Source organism: Carlito syrichta, unplaced genomic scaffold, assembly GCF_000164805.1.
Source record: "Carlito syrichta isolate Samal-C Ts95f unplaced genomic scaffold, Tarsius_syrichta-2.0.1 Scaffold303370, whole genome shotgun sequence".
Taxonomy (NCBI): domain Eukaryota; kingdom Metazoa; phylum Chordata; class Mammalia; order Primates; family Tarsiidae; genus Carlito; species Carlito syrichta.
In genome coordinates, this window is record NW_007247466.1 from 171,740 (window position 1) to 192,092 (window position 20,353).

Below are 20,353 nucleotides of genomic sequence, written 5' to 3' on the forward strand. Positions count from 1 at the left end.
AAGAATTGATCACTTAAAAAATGGTTAATATTATATTATGTGAATATCACCTCAATTTAAAATGGTAATAAAGAAGAAAAGATTATATTGTGGGGCAATGCGAACAGAAGCATTTTTTAAAAGTATATTTCACCATTCATATATATGTATATAAGTTTGTGTATATCCATGTGTGTAGGCACATATATATTCTTTCTGATTTGGGGTAAATATTTACTTGCTTTCTAAACAAATGAAAATAGTTTAGTGTGAGCACAATAATTCTCAGAATATAAGTACTAAACACGTCCCTTATGAAAACAGAGCCCATGACATAATGCAGACTTTGACAATATCACTTTGGATATACAGTGGTTGGCAACTGGCTTTTGTTCTTCTCAGCAGTCTCAGTTCTGTCATTTTATAAACTTTAATTTCTGAACTGCACTTAGGTTATTTTGACAGAATTTACTTGTAGTGTCTGTAAACAAATTATCATTAGCTCTTTCATTGTAATTTTAAAAATATAAAACATAAGCCTAATATAATTCCTTTTGAAAACTCATAAAGTATAAAAATAGAAAGAAAACTTGTCATTCTAATACCTAGAATAAAAGTGTTAAATTTTGATTTTAGACATACACAGAAGCAAGAACACCTCATAAACATACAATTATAGAGATGTATATTTTCACTTAATAGTATTATGAACAATTTTCTCTGTCGTTATATAGTCCAAAATTGTCCAACATTGGTTTTTTTTGTAACAGTTTTTCTCTGTCATTTAGGCTGGGATGCAGTGGCATGATCATAGCTCACTGCAGCCTTGAACTCCTGGGTTCAAACGATCTTCCTGCCTCAGCCTCCTGAGTAGCCAGGACTACATGTGCTCACTACCACACCCAGCTAAATTCTTATTTTTATTTTCTTGTAGAGAAAAGGACTTGCTATATTGCTTGGGCTGGTCTGGAACTCCTGGCTTCAAGCAACTCTCCTATCTTAGTCTCCCAAGGTGTTGGGATTACATGCATGAGCACCCGGCCAAAAATTACATTTTTAATGTATAGCTGCACCATAATTTATACAGACCCTCTATTTCATACATGTAGCTTTGGTTTTTCCCAATATTTCTGCAATCTTGCCCTTGACCACGCTCCATTATCCTTGCCTTCATGCAAGGTTACAGTCTTAAAAATACATTCTTAGTACCAGAAATCTGTAGTCAAAAGGAAAATTTGGAAGCTTATAATACGTTTTGACAAACTGCCTTCTTGTTAGGCTACCTGTTTTTTCTTCTAATAGCACTGTGTAAGTCTGTGCCATTCATTGTTCTACATCCTTTGCAAAATGAGAGCTTCCTCTAATAAGCACTGCCAAAAGTATTATATGTTTTTAAAGTTCTATTTTTGGTCAGGAGTGGTGATTCACGCCTGTAATCCCAGTTCTTCGGAAGGTCAGTTGCTGAGGCCAGGAGTTCGAGATCAGCCTGGGCAACATAGTAATACTCTGCCTCTAAAAAAAATTTAAAAAGCTGAATGTGATGCATGCCCACAGTCCCAGCTCTCAGGAGGCTATAGCAGGAAGATCACTTGAGTCCAGGAGTTTGAGGCTTGAGCTATGATCAAGCCTCTGCACTCCAGCTTGGATGACAGAGTGAGACTCTGTCTCTAAAAAAATTAAAAAAAGAAAAATACAATTATATTTTTGATATGACAAAACATAATAGGGTTTAAATATCAAAAGAAAACAGGGTATACAGAGAAATCCCTCTCCTACCCATGTCTACCATCCCCTCTGAGGGTAACTATATTCACAATTTATTGTGTATTCTTTTAGAAATAATTTATGCATTCATAAATGTAGTAGTCTAAGCACACTGTTGTATACTTTGCATTTTCCTCTCATATACATATCAAATATACTGGGGGAACCCCCTCCAGAAAAACAACAACAACATTTCTTTTGGAGGCAGGTCCCTTCCTCGTATACGGAGTTTCTTTTGGGGGTAATAAAAATGTTTTAGACCTAAATAGAGGTGCTGGTTGCACAACATTATGAATGAACTAAATACCAAAGAATGTGTTCCTCCGGATCAAATAATAAATCAAAGTTTTTATCTGTAAGTTCCAAAAAGGTTGCGTCACGATTTCCAGAGGAAATGTCCCGAGTTGTGGCAAACAGGTGACTAATTCTTCCACCATGACAACACACCTGTCCACATCACGCTGAGTGTTCAGCAGTTTTTGACCAAAAATGGCATGACCCTGTGCCCCACCCTCCCTATTCATCCAATCTCACCTCAAGCCACTTTTTGTTTTGATTCCTCAGATGAAAAAAGTCCTCAAAGGAACGTGTTTTGCCGACGTGGAAGAGGTGAAACAAAAACCAGCAGAAGCACTAAAAGGTATCAAAATTGACAAGTTCAAAATCTGTTTTGAGCAGTGGGAAAAGCATCCTGATAGGTATACTGAATCAAATGGAGAGAACTTAGAAGGTGACTGAAGTTTAAACATGTAAGAATAAATAACCTTTTTAAATAAATACATTCTGGTCTTTTGGGGGTCCCTCCTCATACACAGCTTCTTTGTTCTTTTTTATAGTTGCATAATTTTCTTTTGTTAACTATTATATACCTAACCAGTCCCTTTGTGATGGGCATTTAGGTTGCCTTTAACCTTTTGCTATTCAGATAATGTAGCTGTGAATTACCTTGTAAATATATCACTTTGTCCACGGACGTGTGTGTGTGTGTGTGTGTGTGTGTGTGTGTGTGTGTATAAGCATACATGCGTCTAAGTTAAATTTCTGAGTTGCTAGATTCAAGTGTTTTTAAAAACTTTTGTTAACATTACCTTATTTTAAAAAAGGGAGGCTGAGGCGGAAGGATGGCCGGAGCCCAGCAGGTCGAGGCTGCGGTGGCCAGGAGCAGCCACTGCACTCCAGTCCGGGCAATGGAGTGAGAATCCAACTCAAAAAATTAAAAAAAGAAATGGGCAAGAAGAGAGAAAGAAGAGAAAAAGTATCAGAAAATTCAGTGAATCTTCTGTTTATTAAATGGTAGGAAATGTCACATTTTTTTCTAGATTGCATATCTGCAGGGTTTCTGGTTTTCTTTCAGTAGTCTCCTGTCTGTTTAAATATTTAGAAGTTTAGAAGTTTCAAAAGACTAGAGCAGGACAGAGAATGGGTGCTAAAAACCAAATGCAAAACAGCCTCCAATCTTACCACAGCTCTTTTACCATCAGCAGAATTCCAACAAGAAAGAGCCAACGCCTTAGAACAGAAAGAGTTAAGTCTTTAAGTCCTGGAGGTGAGGTTACACACTTTGTCTTCAGAAATACGAAATGAAAATATGTTTAGGGATGGAAAATAATTTTCCAGAGATAGTATCATCTACAACATAAAGGACCAAAATTTCAAAACTTTAGTTACATGCCTTTATTTAATAGTGATTTTTTCCCCCTCTGGAAAAAGTTGATTTAATTTATTTTAAGTAAAACTGTAAAAAATAACATGGCAACTGCAAAACATACTAATCATAATTGTATAGCTTAACAACTTTTCACAAAGTGAACACATTCATGCAACCACCACTCAGCTCAAGCCGTAGAACACGACCAGCATCCCAGAAGTCCCCATTATGTCCCTCCAAGCATTACCCCCCAAACTAATCATTTTCTGCCATTGTCAACTACTATCGTCTGTTTTGCAACATTCCATCAAGGGAAAATGTGGATGTACTTCTCTGTGTCAGGTTTCTTTTGCTTAAAAATATATAGAATTCATCCATGATTTTATTTGTATTTTTCTTTTGTGTAGTTTCATTCATTTCACAAATATTTACTGAGTAGCTACTATACACGAGGCACTATGCTAGCCACTAGAGACACACTAGAGCCACTAGAGACACAAATAAAATAGCAATGAGACCAATAAAGTCCCTGCTCTTCTAGAACTTAGACACCGAGAGATGGCCTTCTAACTCTGAAAATGAACCTCTGAGGCTTTTAAAATCATTACTTTCTAGGGAGACAACTGAGGTTTGTCAAGACAGGTATCTTCAAGCTATTCATTTGTCTAGACAATCAAAAGTATGGTCAGGATAAAATGTGCTTCAGTGGATTTCTACGTCTTTAGCTACAAAATCTCCTGGCATCATTTATCTGCTATAGAAGACACACAGAGGCCTATAAAATAAAAATCTTGGTAACCTTTTCAGTACTGCATTCAGCACAGCCCCTTGACTGAATAACTATAATATATCTGCCAGTCAAGACTCTGAAGAAAGGAAGACGTCTGTATCTTGAAATGCAATTTTAAACACACCTGTTTTGCAGATAAATTTACAGAAGAATAATGGCCAAGCAATACTTTTTTTCTCTTTCTTTGAATTATAGTTTTTGCTCTTTCTTAGTTTAGGAGAGGGGTTGGGAGATACACTCCATGGGGTCAGTGAAGATTTTGAATTAGCCAGGAAGGTGATATGGATAGCATTATTTTAGGATGCCACACTAAGTCAAAAATTCTAGTTCATGAATATATTAGCTTTAGAGTTGATAACGTTTGGCAAACAATGTTTAAACATTTAAATTACTGCAACATTGAGGTAATTGAATATGTGCATTTGTCCAAAAGTCTTAACAATTTTAAGTGCATTACCTAAATAAATCTAAAGTCCCTTTTACCTATCTTCTACAAACTTGGTCCCTCTTCCTTTCTCCAGATTATTTGGAGTGCGTCCTTCCAGACCTCTTCTTTTTAAATTCAATTTTATTTTATTTATTTAATTTACTATTTTTTGAGTTGAAGTCTCACTCCGTCGCCCAGGCTGGAGTGCAGTGGCATGCTCACGGTCACCCCAGCATCAACCTGCTAGGCTCTGGTCATCCTTTCACCTTAGCCTTCCAAGTAGCTGGAACTACAGGCACGCTCTACCATGCCAGGCTAATTTTTTTGATTTATTGTTGCCCAGGCTAGTTGTGAACCTGTGGGCTCAGGCAATCCTCTTGCCTTGGCCTGTTAAAGTGCTGGGATTACAGGCGTGAGCCACCGCGTCTGGCCCAGACCTCTTCTTGCAGTTCTATACACAAACACATATATGTGGGAGTTGTTTTTCACATAAATGATATACATATCCTACTGCAACATGCTGTTTTTCCTTCAAAAACACTTTTTAAGATCTTGAAAGTTGATGTCTACTTAGGTCATTCTTTTGAATTGCTATAGAGTGTTCCACATATGAATGTATCATTTTATATGGTGAAACCATTCTTTGAGGACAGGTAGGCTCTAGTTTTTCACTGTTACAAGCAATGCTGCCATTAACATCCTTGACATGAGTCCTTGTGCACATGAGCAAATATCTCTCATATCAGGAAGTAGATAGATGATGTCATCACTTCTGTAGGTATGTAGTATGTATGTATTATTTATTTTTTTGAGTCAGAGTCTCACTATCGCCCAGGCTGGAGTGTAGTTGCAGGCTCATGGCCACTGCAGCCTCGGCCTGCTGGGCTCAGGCGATCCTTCCCCATCAGTCTTCCAAGCAGCTGGATCTACAGGTGTGCACCACCATGCCCGACTAATTTTTTTGATTTATTGTAGAGACGAGGTTTCTCCAAGTTGCTCTGGCTGGACTTGAATCCCTGGACTCAGGCAATCCTCTCACCTCCGCCTTCCAAACTTTTGAAATTACAGTCATGAGCCACCATGCCCAGTCACCACCACTTCTTTAGAAAGAGCATCTTGGCCTTAATTAACACTGAGAAAGTTCTCGAAAGATATGTAGGTCTTATTTGTATCTTATTAGTATCACCAGAACTCAGTACAGAGTCTGCTAACTAATGACTGCCTGCTACAACATGAGTGTACAGGTCTTGGTTTTCCCATTATCTCTTCACTTCTCATTTTGGTTGCTTCCTTTTTCTCTACCAGTCATTTAAAAGGCAGATTTCTTATGGTCTTTGTTTTTGGCCCTCTCTCATTTCTCTGGTATCTTTCCTTTGGTCTGAAGCTCTCATCCCAGGCTGCATGTTAGAATCAACTGGAGAAGTTTGTTTTTGAGTCAGAGTCTCACTCTGTCACCCAGGCTGGAGTGCAGTGGCACACTCATGGCCACTGCATCATCAGCCTGCTGGGCTCAAGCGATCCTTCCGTCTCAGTCTTCCAAGTAGCTGGAACTACAGGACCACGCCACCACGCCCAGCTAATTTTTTATTTCTTGTAGAGACAAAGGTCCTGTCAAGTTGCTCAGGCTGGTCTTGAACCCATGGGCTCAGGCAATCCACTCGCCTCAGCCTCCCAAAGTGCTGGTATCACAGGTTTGAGCCACCGTGCCTGGCTGGAGAATTTTTTTAAATGACCAGTGCCCAGGTTCACTCCCCAGAGGTTCTGACTTAACTAGTCGGCAGTGGAATGGGACCTGTGTAATGGTATTTTTTCCTGTCAAGGCTCTCCATGTCATACCAGTGTGAGGCTAGAGTGGAGAATCATTATCTGAGGTTAGTGGTTCTCCAAGTAGGGTCCCTAATTAGCAGTATTTGCATCCGCTGGAAATTGTTGAAGTTCAGATTCTTGGGTCCTACCCCAAACCTACTGAATCAGAAACTCTAGAGGGTGGGATCCTGCCATCTAAGTTACTAAGTCCTTCAGATGATTCTGATGAGTTTCAAATAAGGTTTGAGAACCACTGTCCTGGGTGACCTCATGCATTCCTCTGACTTTGTAAACATGCAGAACCTTCATTTTTCTCATCTCCTACCAAGACTCCTCTCCTGAACATCAACTGTCTCCTCAGCGTTCCACTATCTCTATTGTTGTCCACCCCATTCCCGTTCACCAAACTACTTTTTTTTTCTTCAGTATTCCCTATTCCAGTGAATGGCACCAATATCCCCCAAGTTGCTAGAGGCAGAAACCTGGAGTTTGTTTTTAAGTTTCTTTTTGAATAGACAATATCTTCAGATGGCTTATAATCCAGAAAGTATTAAAAGGCCGGAAAAAAAAAAAAAAAGAAAAGAAAGTCTCCCTCTAGCCCTTATCCCCTGTTATGAACTGAATTTTGTTCCCCACAAAATTCATATGTTGAAGCCCTAACCCCTACTAGTGACTGTATTTGGAGTTAGGTCTCTTAAGGAGGTAATGAGATTAAATTAGCTCATAAGGGTGGGTCCTAATCCAATATAAGGATTAGTCCTCATAAAGAGTTGAAGAGCTAGAAAGGAAAGGCCATGTGAGGACACAGTGAAAATGTAGCCATCTGTAAGCCAAGAGAGAGACCTCAGGAGAAACCAACCCTGCCTGTACCTTGACCTTGGGCTTAGTCTCCAGAACTGTGAGCAAATAAATTTCTACTGTTTAGGCTGCTTGGTCTGTGCCATTTTGTTATGGTAGCTGGTGATGGTTAATTTTATTTGTCAGTTAGACTGGGCCACAGGATGCCCAGATATCTGCTCAAACATTATCGTGGGTGTTTCTGCGAGGGTGTTTTTAGGCGGAATTAACATTTCAGTCAGTAGGCTGAATAAATGCGAGTGTCCTCTCTAACATGGGTGGGCCTCATCCAGTCAGGTCTGAATAGAAAAGGTTGACCCTTCCTCAAGTAAGAGAATTCTTCCCATCTGACAGCCTTCAAACAGGAACAACTTTTTCTGGTCTTTGGACTAGAACAGAAACATAAGTTCTTCTTCAGTCTCCAGCTTTCCAGCCTTCAGATGAAAATTACACCACTGTCTCTTCTGGATCTCAGGACTCTGACTGGTACTACATAATTTGCTCTCTTGGGTTCCAGCTTGCCAACTCATCCAGCAGACGAGATTTTCCAGCCTTCATAACCACACGAGTGAATTCCTTATAATAAATCATATTTTACATATATAAAATCATTCTTAGCAGATTAATGCATATCTCATCTTCCCAGTTCTTAATCTTCCTCACAGGGTAACTGTATGCTTATTTTCTTACATATCCTTTCAGAGTTTCTTTAGAATATACAAGCAAATAAAAGTTTTTCCTCCAGTTTTTACACACACACACACACACACACACACACACACACACACACCACTCCTTTTACAGATACATTATGTTTCATTGCCTGTGTGTATCTTGATTTATTTAATCAGTCCCCTATAGTTTATATTTTCACTTTTTGGCCATTAGAAATTATACTGCAGTACAAAAACTTGTGCATGTCATTTTCCATTTATGCAAACATATTTGACATGTAAGATGTACAATGCTAGGCCAAACAGTATATGACTTTACAGTTTTGCTAGATGCTGTTAACTTGCTTCCTTAGGAGTTGTATCAATGTTCACACTCAACAACAATGTGTAAGAGTTCCCCCAAAGTCTTAATAATTGACTGTGTTTAACAACTTTTAGATCTTGCCTATCAAATAACTGAAAAGTTGGTACTGGTACAGTTTTAACTTGAATTTTATTTTTATTAGTAAAATTGAGCACCCTTTTCACAAGTTTGTGCCATTTGTATTTCCTTTCTTGTGAGCTGTCAATTTCTATCTCTTGCAGATTTTTCTTGTGGATCAAAGAAAAAAATATCTTTCTTCGTGTTATGACCCGAAAATATTTTTTCTCAGCTTGTCACTTAAGTTTCAAATGTGATTATGATGTGCTATGGTTTGAATGTGTTCCCCCAAAAGCATGTGTTGGAAACTAAATCTCTAATATAACATTGTTGAGAGGCCGGGGCCTAATGAGAGGTGATTAGGCCATGAGGATGAAGTGAATGAAATGCTATATTGTGGCCGGGCTCAGTGGCTCAGCCTGTAATCCCGCGCCTTTGGAAGGCTGAGGTGAGTGGATTGCCTGAACCCGCGGGTTCGAGACCCACCTGGGCAGTGAGACCTCATCTCTACAATAAATCAAAAAATCAGCCGGGCGTGGTAACGCATGGCTGTAATTCCGGCTACTTGGAAGGTTGAGGCGGAAGGATCGCCGGAGCCCAGCAGATCGAGGCTGCAGTGGGTGGGAGCGGCCACTGCACTCCAGTCTGGGTGACAGAGTGAGACTCCAACTCAAAAAAAAAAAAAGAAATGCTATATTGTGGGAGAGGGTTTCCTATAAAAGGTGGAGCTTGGTCTCTCTCTCTCTCTCTCTCTCTCTCTCTCTCTCTCTCTCTCTCTCTCTCTCGCCCTTCTGCCATGTAATGACATGGCAAGAAGGCCCTCACAAGATGCCAGCACCTTAACATCTTAACATCAGATCTCCCAGCCTCCAGAACTGTGAGCCAACAAATTTCTGTCCATTATATGTTAGCCTATCTGTGGTATTCTGTTATAGCAACACAGAATAGACTAAGACATGATGTTTCTTGTCACACAGAACTTGTTTTATAATGAAATTAAATATTTCAATTTTTTTCTTTTGTGGTTTGAATTTCTTTTGTGGTTTTGAGTCATAGTTAACAGGCCTTCCTAAAACCACAGAGACTAATAATTATTCCCTCCTGTTGTCTTCTAGACAAGTTTTGGTTTAATTTTTTATATTCAATTATTGATCTATATGATATGGATAAAGTATGTATTTGAAATAAAGCACAAAGCATAGATTCGATTTATTATTTGTGTGTGTGTGTGTGTGTGTGTGTGTGTGTGTGTGTGTGTGTGTGTGTGTTTTACCAGATGGCTACCATGTCATTTCTAGCACCACATATTGAGCGGTCTATGCTTTGCCAATCAGTTTGAGAAAGTATCTCTATCAAAAACTAAATTCATTACAGTTAGCTCTGTTTCTGGAAGTTCTAGTCTCTTCCACTGAGTTTTATGTTAATTCACAATCCAGTATCACCCTACTTATTTATTAAGGCTTTATATTATATGTTAATATCTGGCACTAATATTAGTACTTCCATATGGCTCTTCATTTTCAAAAATTTCTGTTCTGTTTGTGTTTATCTTCTCAAATAAAAGTTTTGATCAATTAGTCTCATTCAAACAAAACAAAATTAACAGAAACAAATTGTTGGTATTTGCATTTGGATTACAACTATTTTATAAACTATATTAGGAAGAATGGGTACCTGACATTTAGTCACCCTAAGAATATGGTATCTTTCCATTTGTTCACATCTCCTCTGAGGTCTTCCTTAGTGTTGTAAAATATTATTCATCTAGGCCAAGCACATTTTTTATTTCTATTCCTAGTGATTTTGTTGCTGTTGTCTATGAGGTTGTTATTATTTTATATTCTCTACCTCGTTATTATTTTCATATAGGAGAGAGTGATGCCTGCATTATAGTTTTGGAACTCACTCTTGATGCTTTCTTTCTGTCATTCCCATCATAACATCCTTCACCTCATTCTGTTGATCTTATCTTTAAAGTATACTTTGCTCGGTGGCTCAGCCTGTAATTCCGTGCCTTTGGGAGACTGAGGTGAGTGGATTGCCTGAGCCTGCGGGTTCGAGACCCGCCTGGGCAGCGAGACCTCATCTCTACAATAAATCAAAGAATCAGCCGGGCGTGGTAGCGCATGCCTGTAATTCCAGCTACTCAGAAGGCTGAGGCCGAAGGATCGCTGGAGCCCAGCAGGCGAGGCTGCGGTGGCCGGGAGCGGCCACTGCACTCCAGTCTGGGTGACAGAGTGAGACTCCAACTCAAAAATAAAATAAAATAAAATAAAGTATACTTTGGATGTGTCCAATTCTTGACACCTCTACTAACACCACCCTAATGCAAGTCTCTTTGATTATTCATCTGGACAACACAATAGTCCTTTTGACTCAGCAGCCAGAGTGATCTCTTGAAAACAAAAAGGGTATCTTGCCATCCCCTTGCCTAAAATATTTCTGTGGCTTCTTTTTTCACTCTGAATAAAGTCAAACTCCTCAATGACCTATATTATCTGGCTGCTGGCTCCTGCCCAAACTCAGTCTTTTAAAATTTGTTTTAAAAAGTTTTTAATTTAAAAACTTTTTTATTTTTAATTTTTTATGGATACATAACAGTTGCATGTATTGATGGGGTACATGTGATGCTTTGAGGCAAGCATGCAATGTGTGATGATTAAATCAGGGTCACTGGGGTAGCCATACCTTAAGCACTTTTTATTTCTCAGTGTCAGAACATCCCAATTCTTCTCTTTAGTTATTTTTGAAACATGCCCCAACCTCACTCTAAATTATCTCCTCCTCTTTGTTGAGACACTAGTCATGAGGAACTTTTGGGGTCCTGAAAAACTCCAACTTATTTCCTACCTTAGACCTTTCCCTGATGTTCTCTGCCAGGAATCGTTTCCTTCCTATTCCTAGGGGCTGGCTCCTTCTTCTCTAGGTTGCAATTTGCCTGTCACTCCTCAGAGGTCTATATTATCTCTCTTTTAATCTCTTCCACTGGCCAGGCGTGGTAGCTCAGCCTGTAATCCCAGCACTTTGGGAGGCCAAGCAAGAGGATTGCCTAAGCCCATGGGTTCAAGACCAGCCTGGGCAACTTGGTGAGATCTTGTCTCTACAGTAAATCATAAAAACTAGCCAGGCATGGTGGTGTGTGTCTGTAGTTCCAGTTACTAGGAGGGCTGAGGTGGAAGCCCAGCAGGTTGAGGCTGCAGTGGCCGTGAGTATGCCATTGCACTCCAGTCTAGGCGACAAGAGTGAGATTCCAACTGAAAACAAAAAAAACTCTTCCACAATACTTAGAACAATGTTTAATTATATACTTGTTCACATACTTATTTGTGTTTCTTCTCACCACTAGTCTGTGAACTTTTCTGCTATCTGCAAAGTGCATAACACATAGTAGAGGTTCAATAAATGTATTCTATAATGTGTTTATATAATCAGGGTTGGGAATGCTTACATATCTTTTCCTGTTAGTTGGCTATTAGTCCCCATTCATATTTTAGATCCAGGATAACCATATGTCAATTGCTCATATTCCTAAGTCACAAACTTCACTTAAAAGCCTGACTTGACCATCATAAATCTCTTCCTAGTGTTTGTTCCCATATACCCAAAACATATAAGGTTATTTTCAAATAATGAAACACATATTGAATGTTACAGAAAAGGCTAAGGTTACATAATTTATGAGAACAATTTTTCTTAAGGGTGGTAGTACCATCTATATAGTTCCTTTATATGCTGTCTCTTTATTTAAAAAGAGAAACATCGTTTTTTTCATTTAAAAAGTAATATATATGCTTATTGTAAAAAAATAATCAAACAATATGGAAATAGATAACACAGAAAATGTAGAAAATTTAAAAGATCTCCATAATTCCCAGTCCAAAGAAGATCATTGGTGACGGTTGGATATTTATCTATCTTTCCAGACTTTTTTTCTTGTGTATCATTTTAGCTCAGGCCAAGATTTCATTGTTGTTGTTTTATTTTGTTTTTACTATAGTAGAACCCAATTAGACAAAAAAACACTGTGACTTGCTTGCTGAATAATACATCTTGGACATGTTTATATGCCAAACATATGGCTCTTCCTTACTCTTTTTTAAACAATTGCCTATCTCAGTCATTTACAGTATCTACATGGTCCCTTCCCTTTTCACTTGGTCAGTGAAGTGGGGGAGGAGAGGGTCTTCAATTTTGTCAGTTTTCTTAAGACCTCTACCACTCTTGGACACAAGGACCAAAGTCACTGGCCAGGGAGAGAGTCATTTCTCTACCTCAACCTCTGTTTTGTTGGAAAAGGTACCATAGAGTAAATATAAGTTCTGCAAAGGCCAGATTCATATTCAAAATTAAAGAGATGGATATTTCTCTGTAAGAAACACTTGAAATACTGATTACAATCATGTACATGGTAAATGTGTGCTACCTACCGTAACCAGAATTCAGGCACCACCACCACCATGATGGAGGTTTCCAAAGGAAAATTATGCCTCCTATTTCTTGCTTTTTTTTTTTTTTTGGATACAAGCTTTCATTCTGTCACTAAAGCTGGAGTGCAGTGGCATGGTCATAGCTCACCGCAGCCTCAACCTTCTGGGCCCAGGTGATCCTTCCACCTCAGTCTCTGCAATAGCTGGGACTATAGGTATTCACCATCATGATCAACTAATTTTTTATGTTGCCCAGCATGGTCTCAAACTCCTGAGCTCAAGCAATCCTCCAGTCTTGGCCTCTCAAAATGTTGGAATTACAGGTATGAGCCACCATACCAGAAGTGCCTGGCCAATTTCTTGTTCTCTAAGTTGTGCCTCTTGCAAAGAGCCCAACAGTAGCTGAGGTTTATTCCAGTTATATTGCCATAAATGCCACCAATATGTACTGTCAGACCTGTTTTGAGTGAGAAAAAGCAACAACAACCGCAAAATCAATTATTTTGCCAACATCTGCTAGAGACTTGACAAGGCGCTAATTGCTAGGCTTACATTTCAGGAAGCAACTTACTTTGTGTTATTGGCGCCAAGTACTTGATGAATACATCAATTACAGCTGGTATTGATCTGATGTCACGTATTCTCATTACTAGGTTGCTACATGTGATGTACCTACATTTTTGCACATTTCAAATTTATGCACATTGTTTTAGAAAACAAAAGTTCTATTCGCTGTCCCCAGCCCCTTCCCATTGTCGTTGGTAGTCACAGTAGGTGAGACATTTTGAAAAGTTTCTGGAAAGTTTCTTTGTAGCGGGCCCCCAAATTAGTTCATCATCAAGAATTCAAACACTGTACCACTTCTATAACTATAAGGCAGTCCTCTTGGCCATGCTATTTCCATAGAAAGGCCCATAGCACAGTCCGAACAATACAAAGACCTGGGCTGAACTGAGAGCAGTGGGAGTTTATAAGAATGGTTGATATAATACATACACAAAAGAATACTATTCAACCAAATTACAAAAAAAAAAAGAATGGTTGAGGCAATGAGACCACCAAAAAAGACCAGTGTTCCTAAGGACCAGTCTTATAGTCAAGTGAAGGAGTGGTCTGAGGTGCTGGAAAGACATTCTACTCAACCTCAGCAGGCCTAATGTCCAGAATCCTACTTTTGTTACTTTTGTGACTGAATCCCTAAACTACACTGCCTATTGGCCTTCTGGCCCCCAATTGTTCCTATATCTGAATTTCTACTCATTTCTGGAGTTCTGCTCTTTGAACTATATCCCTAAGCATGACTATTTATCTTATATAAAGCTCAATAAAGCATAAATACATATGAGAGTCAGTATTAAGTAGTATTTTAAGAGTTCAGGCTCTAAAATCAAACAGCTTGACGCCGAATCACCATTCTATCACTAAATTGCTGTCCAACGTTGGGCAAGTTACTACATTTCTCTGTGCCTTCATTTCCTCCTTTGCAAAGTGGGGCTATTAGCATTGCCTTTCATTAGGTTGTCAGGAGGATTTAATATGATATAATCCACTGTTCCTGGAAATAAGCATTAAAATAAATGCCATTAGAACAGATAATTTATTAGGCACTATCTGTCAGAGGTGATTAATTTTTTTTAAAATTACCTTTTTGAATGTGCAAAAATTGTTTAAAAATGTAAAAAAAAATAATGTTCAGAGGGAAAATTGTTTTGGTTATTTAAAAAATTCGCCAGGAAAAAAAACAACAACCTATGCTTGAGAAAATTCCAAACTGGACTTAAACAAACTACTAATTGAAGCCGTGGGGAGTAAATATGTTTAAGACTTAAAAAATTGTTTAAAAGGATGAGGGACTAATAGCAAGGATACGCACAAAAAAATACATAGTCAAAGAATTATAAGCACACACGGCTTTTTTTCTTTCTCAATAGGAAAAAGACCCATCAATTGTAGATAAGGTAGGGGAGATTAAATGAGAAAGGAGCGCTAGGCTGCTAGTGACCCTCTGGGTCAAGGAATCGGGAACTACCCTTCCTAACTAGCAGGTGGGCTTCAGTGAGTCTGCCAATTTGAACATTCTTACTCCCTCTATGCCAGGCACTAAACCAACACTCTCATCAATCAAGTCATTTTCACTATCATCTCATTTGCAGGACACTCAAAAGTTCTGAAAACTGCCCACAAAAGAGGTCTCTTACTTGTTGTGCTGAGCAGTTAAGGCGTGCTCCTGGGTGCCTTGGAACTCACTGGAGAAAGCCTAGCTCTAGAAATTTCTATTCTAGAAAATAGGAATAATGATGATTCTGATTAAAGCAGGACTTGCTTCCCCAAGAGAACATGAGAAACAAAAATGACCTCAGCTATTCCTGTGGTGTTGTGTGTATGTGTGTGAAAAAATTACTTTTATAAATAATTTTTAAAGAAACCTCGCTCTGAAAACTAGAACCAAATTGGTGGCACTCATTAGTTGACTCAAGACATATCTATGAAGTGCCTACTATGAAACTGTGGAGACACAGTAGTGAGGAAAATAGATTTGCCCTTTGCACTTGTGAAGTCTAGCAAAGAACACCAAGCCACAACAAGAAGTGTGAATTAAACTAGGACAGGAAAGCTTTTGTGCTCAGTGAGCATACAGCATTCTGGTACATCTCAAAATACTGTGAGAGTTATCAGATTCCATGCTAGTGTTATCTTCAACTATGTCAAATGTGCCCTTTTAGAAAATAATGAAATTGTACTTGCACACATGGTGTTGTATCTAACTTGGCTTAGTTGTTGTCTTTCTTTTTTTAATATTTTATTTTAAAGATGTGGGGTATGAGTCAGGATTAGGTACATAAGTGGACTATGTACAGGTGAAGTTGAAGCCCCCCATTGGTCCTCACTTCAAATTTGGCTTCAGTTTGAGTAGTTTGGATCTGAGGTAGTAGTCCAGCACTTCTGAATTCCATTTGTAATTATGATGCTGAACCCCAGGTCTGAAGTTCTCATTCCATAGGATATTGGAGAGAGCAGAATAAGGATTTCAGACCCTGAGGATAGAGTCTCAAAGCAAATACTTTTGGGATTCTCATGGGGCTCCAAACACTAAGCAGTAGTCTAAGTAAGTCTTTAAGAATGGCAAGTCAGCAAGGAGCACCTGGTGACTGAACAGGCTGAAGATGCGAGCAACTTTGTGGAATTGCCGTAAGCTACCTATCAGCTATAGAGAGCCACCTCAAAAACTGGGACTATGACTCTCTGAGTAGGCTCAAGAGAAGCTCGTCATAACCTTAGATGTAGCGTTAGAAGAAAAAATAATCTTCTTACAGATGGTATCTATGGGGCAAATATAAACAGTTAATGATCAAAACAATTAGGTGAAAGTCTTTATACTACTAGGCAGCTCTGATTAATTGACATCACAAGCTTTGAGAGTAAGCTGAACCCAGTGTAAATCCCAACTCTGCACTTTCTGGCTCTGTAATGTTGGGGAAGCCACTTAACTTTGCTGAGTCTTATTTTTGTCATAAGTAAAATGGTGAGAGTAAAACCAGATGGCAGAACTGCTATAGGATTAAATAATTAGCACAAAGAACTCAATGAAGAGAATCTAATGTTATCATCACTAATGGTATAAACTACTTTCTCTACACTATTTGTTGCTTGAAGTCAGTAGTTGGAAGACTTTAAAAAATACATTAAGGTCATTCACTCCCAGGGCAAGAAAAGATGACAAGTTTCTCCCCACCCTCACTCTGCAAATAAGAAACAGAACAAGAGAGGGTACAGTACACAGGGTCTTGGTACATGGTAAATACTCAAAAAAGTTTATTGTTGTTATTATATTATTTAGACAAAAAAATATATCTTGAACTATTTAGTTAGCTCAAGTGTGCTTTTCATTTCTCATGATGTAAAACACATCTCCCTAGGATTCTTGAGGCCCAGAGTCCCAGAACTCAGTGGTCATAAGTTCCCCACTTGGTGATTCACTCATCAGAATGCAATGCTACCGAGTACCACACCTTATCTATTCCCAGAATCACCTGCTGCAACTGACCACTCAGGAAACCATTTACTTTAATTCTGGTTCCTGATCCCTCCCCATCATTTGGGTGTTGATTTTCCCTTTCCCTTCTGAAATAGATGTCTTTCCTTCAAAACTCCTTCCTGCTGTTTCCAGTGGTATTTGGCAGAGTCATTTGTGATACCATCACTCTCATTTCCATTGACCAGATTATCTCTCTCTAGTGACTAGCGTCAATCATAATTCCTCTGGAATCCAATTTTCAAGAATAATCAGCCAAAGAAGACTTCCATTTAACCTACAATAACATTCAATTCCAGTAAAGCCCCAGGAAAAGAAAATGGGCTAAAAACTGTCCCACCATTAACTCCAGGTGACCTCAAAAAGCTTTGTTTCTTTCAGAGCGAGCTTGTGAGGGGTCAATTTATTTTAAAATCCACTTTTCCCTCCTGAAATCAACTAATTCTATATATCTATTTATAGAACTCACTTCCAAACTGTGATTTTTATATACATAATAATGAAGCCATTTTAGCGTAGCTGAACCAAAGTAATAGGGCTATATATACACAAACACACACACACATATATATTTTTTCTAATTTTTACTTCTTTACTTATTCAGGCTGGAGTGTGCAGTGGTGCGATCATAGCTCACTAAAGTCTCAAAATCCTGGACTCAGGTAGTCCTCCTGCCTCAGCCTCCCAAATAGTTGAGGACAACAGGCACATGCCACTACACCCAGCTGTTTTTTTCTCGCCATTTTTGTAGAGGTGGGGTCTTGGGTGTCTCATTATTTTTGCCCAGGCTGTTCCCAAATTCTGGCCTCAAATGATCCTCCCACCTCAGCCTCCCAAAATAAGGGGCTACACTTATTCATTCAATCAATTAAATATTTCTGAATACCTACTATGCGCCAGATCTCTTCTAGAGATCTGGAGTTGTGAAATGTCAATAAAACAGCTGGGATGATTATCATTAAATATGCAGCATTAGAATAAAACGAGAGAGCCAAAGAAAAATTATACATAGAATAAAAAATTGAGGTAATTGTCTGGATGATTTTAGCTACCCTACCTCAAGCCAGCCTCCCAAAACCTAACAGTATTTCTGATTAATAATATACTCATTATATATAATCATACATTTTCTAGATGGGGGATCCTGGTCAAATTACTTCACTTTTTAGGCCTCAGTATCCTTATTGGTAAAATGAAATTATTGATACTGCCCGTCTCATAGAGCTGTTTTGAGAATTAAATGTTGTACATTATTAGCGCATAGTCTGGCACATGGTAAGTACTCAATAAAAGATTATTATTATTCAGACAAAAGATCTTGACCTGAATTACTTAGTGAGCTCAATGGTCCTTTTCCCTTCTTGTGACTTAAAACACATCTTCCTGAGACTCTTCCTAAGACCTCTTTACAGTTGTAAATTCAGAGGCTAGCTAATTTATACAAGGAAGGTGTGATGAGTAGATTCACTGAGGGTGAGAAATTCAGGAACCCAGGCTCCTGGTCACCTCAGGAGGTCACCTAAAGATATTTTGTATCTTCATTTCCTGTCAGTTCTTGTGGAAACAATGGGGTTGGATTAGGATCAATTTTTTAAAACTGTAGACAAAGTTCATTCTTTTGTAAAAAAAAAAAAATTTGTTTTAAAGATTGGGGTGCAATTCAGGGTTAGGTAAACAAAGGTCCATTATGTAGATTCATTCTTGAAGCAAAGTCCTAGAAAAGAACCAAAGGAATCCAGGCGTGGTGGCTCAAGCCTGTAATCCCAGCAATATGGGAGGCAGAGGCAAGAGGACTACCTGAGTCCAGGGGTTCAAGACCAATCTGGACAACTTGGTGAGACCTCGTCTCTACAATAAATAAAAAAATTAGCAGGGCGTGGTGGTGCACGCCTATAGTTACAGCTATTTGGAAGGCTGAGGTGAAAGGATTGCCTAAGCCTAGCAGGTAGAGGCTGCCGTGGCTGTGAGCCTGCACCTGCGCTACAGCCTGGGTGACAAAGTGAGATTCTGACAAAAAAAAAAAAAAAAAGGAACCAAAGGAGAGTGAATCCACAAAGAAAGTTTCTGTCCCCACACATACTAACTTTTATAGTGTTAGCCTCTCTTTATCAGGAGGGATTTGAACTGAAAAACTGTTTCATGAAAAATACTGACAAACAATATTTTAAAAAATAATTTTACAATGTTAGCACTAGAATATGTCCCATAGGAGTCAGCTAATAGATTGATTTCTTGATATTTTTCTGTTCCTTGCTAAACTCTCAGAAACTCCCAGTCGCTGTCATTGTGAGGAATTGTATCACATCATAAGAGGAAAGATTGTGTATTTTAGTGAGTTAGTTTGAAGGTTTAAGATTTAAGTGCCATCTTTTAAAAATCTCAAATTGTGCCTATTACGGGTGTTGCTATTTTACTATCTTTACATTTTATACATCCATTGCATTTTATACTGTAATTATGAAATTCCAGTATTACAGTTAGACAATGGCAACATTAATCCATTAGGGTTAACAATCTTTAGGCAATTCCATTTTTGCCAAGTCAATTTTTCCTCCCCTAGGAGAAATACATGTATTAATATTTTCAGAATGGTTGGCGCTTATGGCATACTGATACCTGTCCCTGTTGCTGGCAAACTTTGGCATTTAGTCCTGAATGCCTGCCTACCTAGTAACAGAGAACCCAGTTCTAGGACACTTGGGGGAAGTATGTATTTATTAGTCATATCTTTTACCGATATTACCATTTCCCTTCTTTTGAAATTAGTACATCCTGTCTTCCTGAGGGTTGGTTAAGGAAAAAGTACTTCGGAACCATCCAGGATTAAACAACACACACACTCACACACACACACACCCCCCTTCCTATTCTGTCAAAATTTCTTACTTGTAAATTTGCATCCCATGGCAGATACGGCTGCTTTGAGCGGTTCCAAGCATCTCTCAGGCTAAGAGCAAGCGGAAGTGATTAAAAAATCCCTCCAGGGACTGGTGCTTCCCCCTGGGATCTACAACTTCACACTCATTCCCCTTCCCCTGCCCTCTCCAAACCCCCCGTAGTCTGGGGCGCCGAAGTCCCCGCCCCTTCTCGCTGCCAAGAGCGGTGCTTAACCTTTTTTGGGCCGGGGACCTACCGAAAGCTACGGACTCTCTCGGAATGGGGGCAGAAGCGAGGGAAAGCACAGCTTAAACGTCGTATTTAACTTTCAGGAGACCACGGATTGGAAACACACCCCGAACCGCAGGATTAAGAACCCCATCTCTAAAACTTCTGACTTGGGGCGATTAAATCGAGAGCGGAGCTCAGGTGCCAAATCTAGTCCGGAGTGGGAAAATGTGGGAAGGAAAGGCGCTCTTGCGCTGGGCCCCTTTCACTTGTGAGAAACCCAAAGAGGACTAGTGGACAGAGACGGGGACAGAGGAGGGAGAGAAAAGGAAGGAGAAACGCGGGACAGAGAGAGGGACACAGTGGGAGGGGGAGAGGAGAGGCATCCCGGGGGGAAAGGGAAAGAGGGAACGGACAGAGCAGCAGAGAGGCAAGGGGGGGG

The 20,353-nt window shown here is 39.2% G+C and overlaps 1 protein-coding gene across 1 annotated transcript in view; it reads left to right on the forward strand.

Moving 5' to 3' along the window:
* Positions 1-20,353, forward strand: part of ADAMTS9 (ADAM metallopeptidase with thrombospondin type 1 motif 9) — a 216,135-nt gene that overhangs the window by 25,794 nt on the left and 169,988 nt on the right. Inside the window, exon 4 of the mRNA XM_021712572.1 lies at positions 20,016-20,182. Coding sequence (XP_021568247.1) covers positions 20,016-20,182 — 167 coding nt within the window. The remainder of the gene's footprint in view (positions 1-20,015; positions 20,183-20,353) is intronic.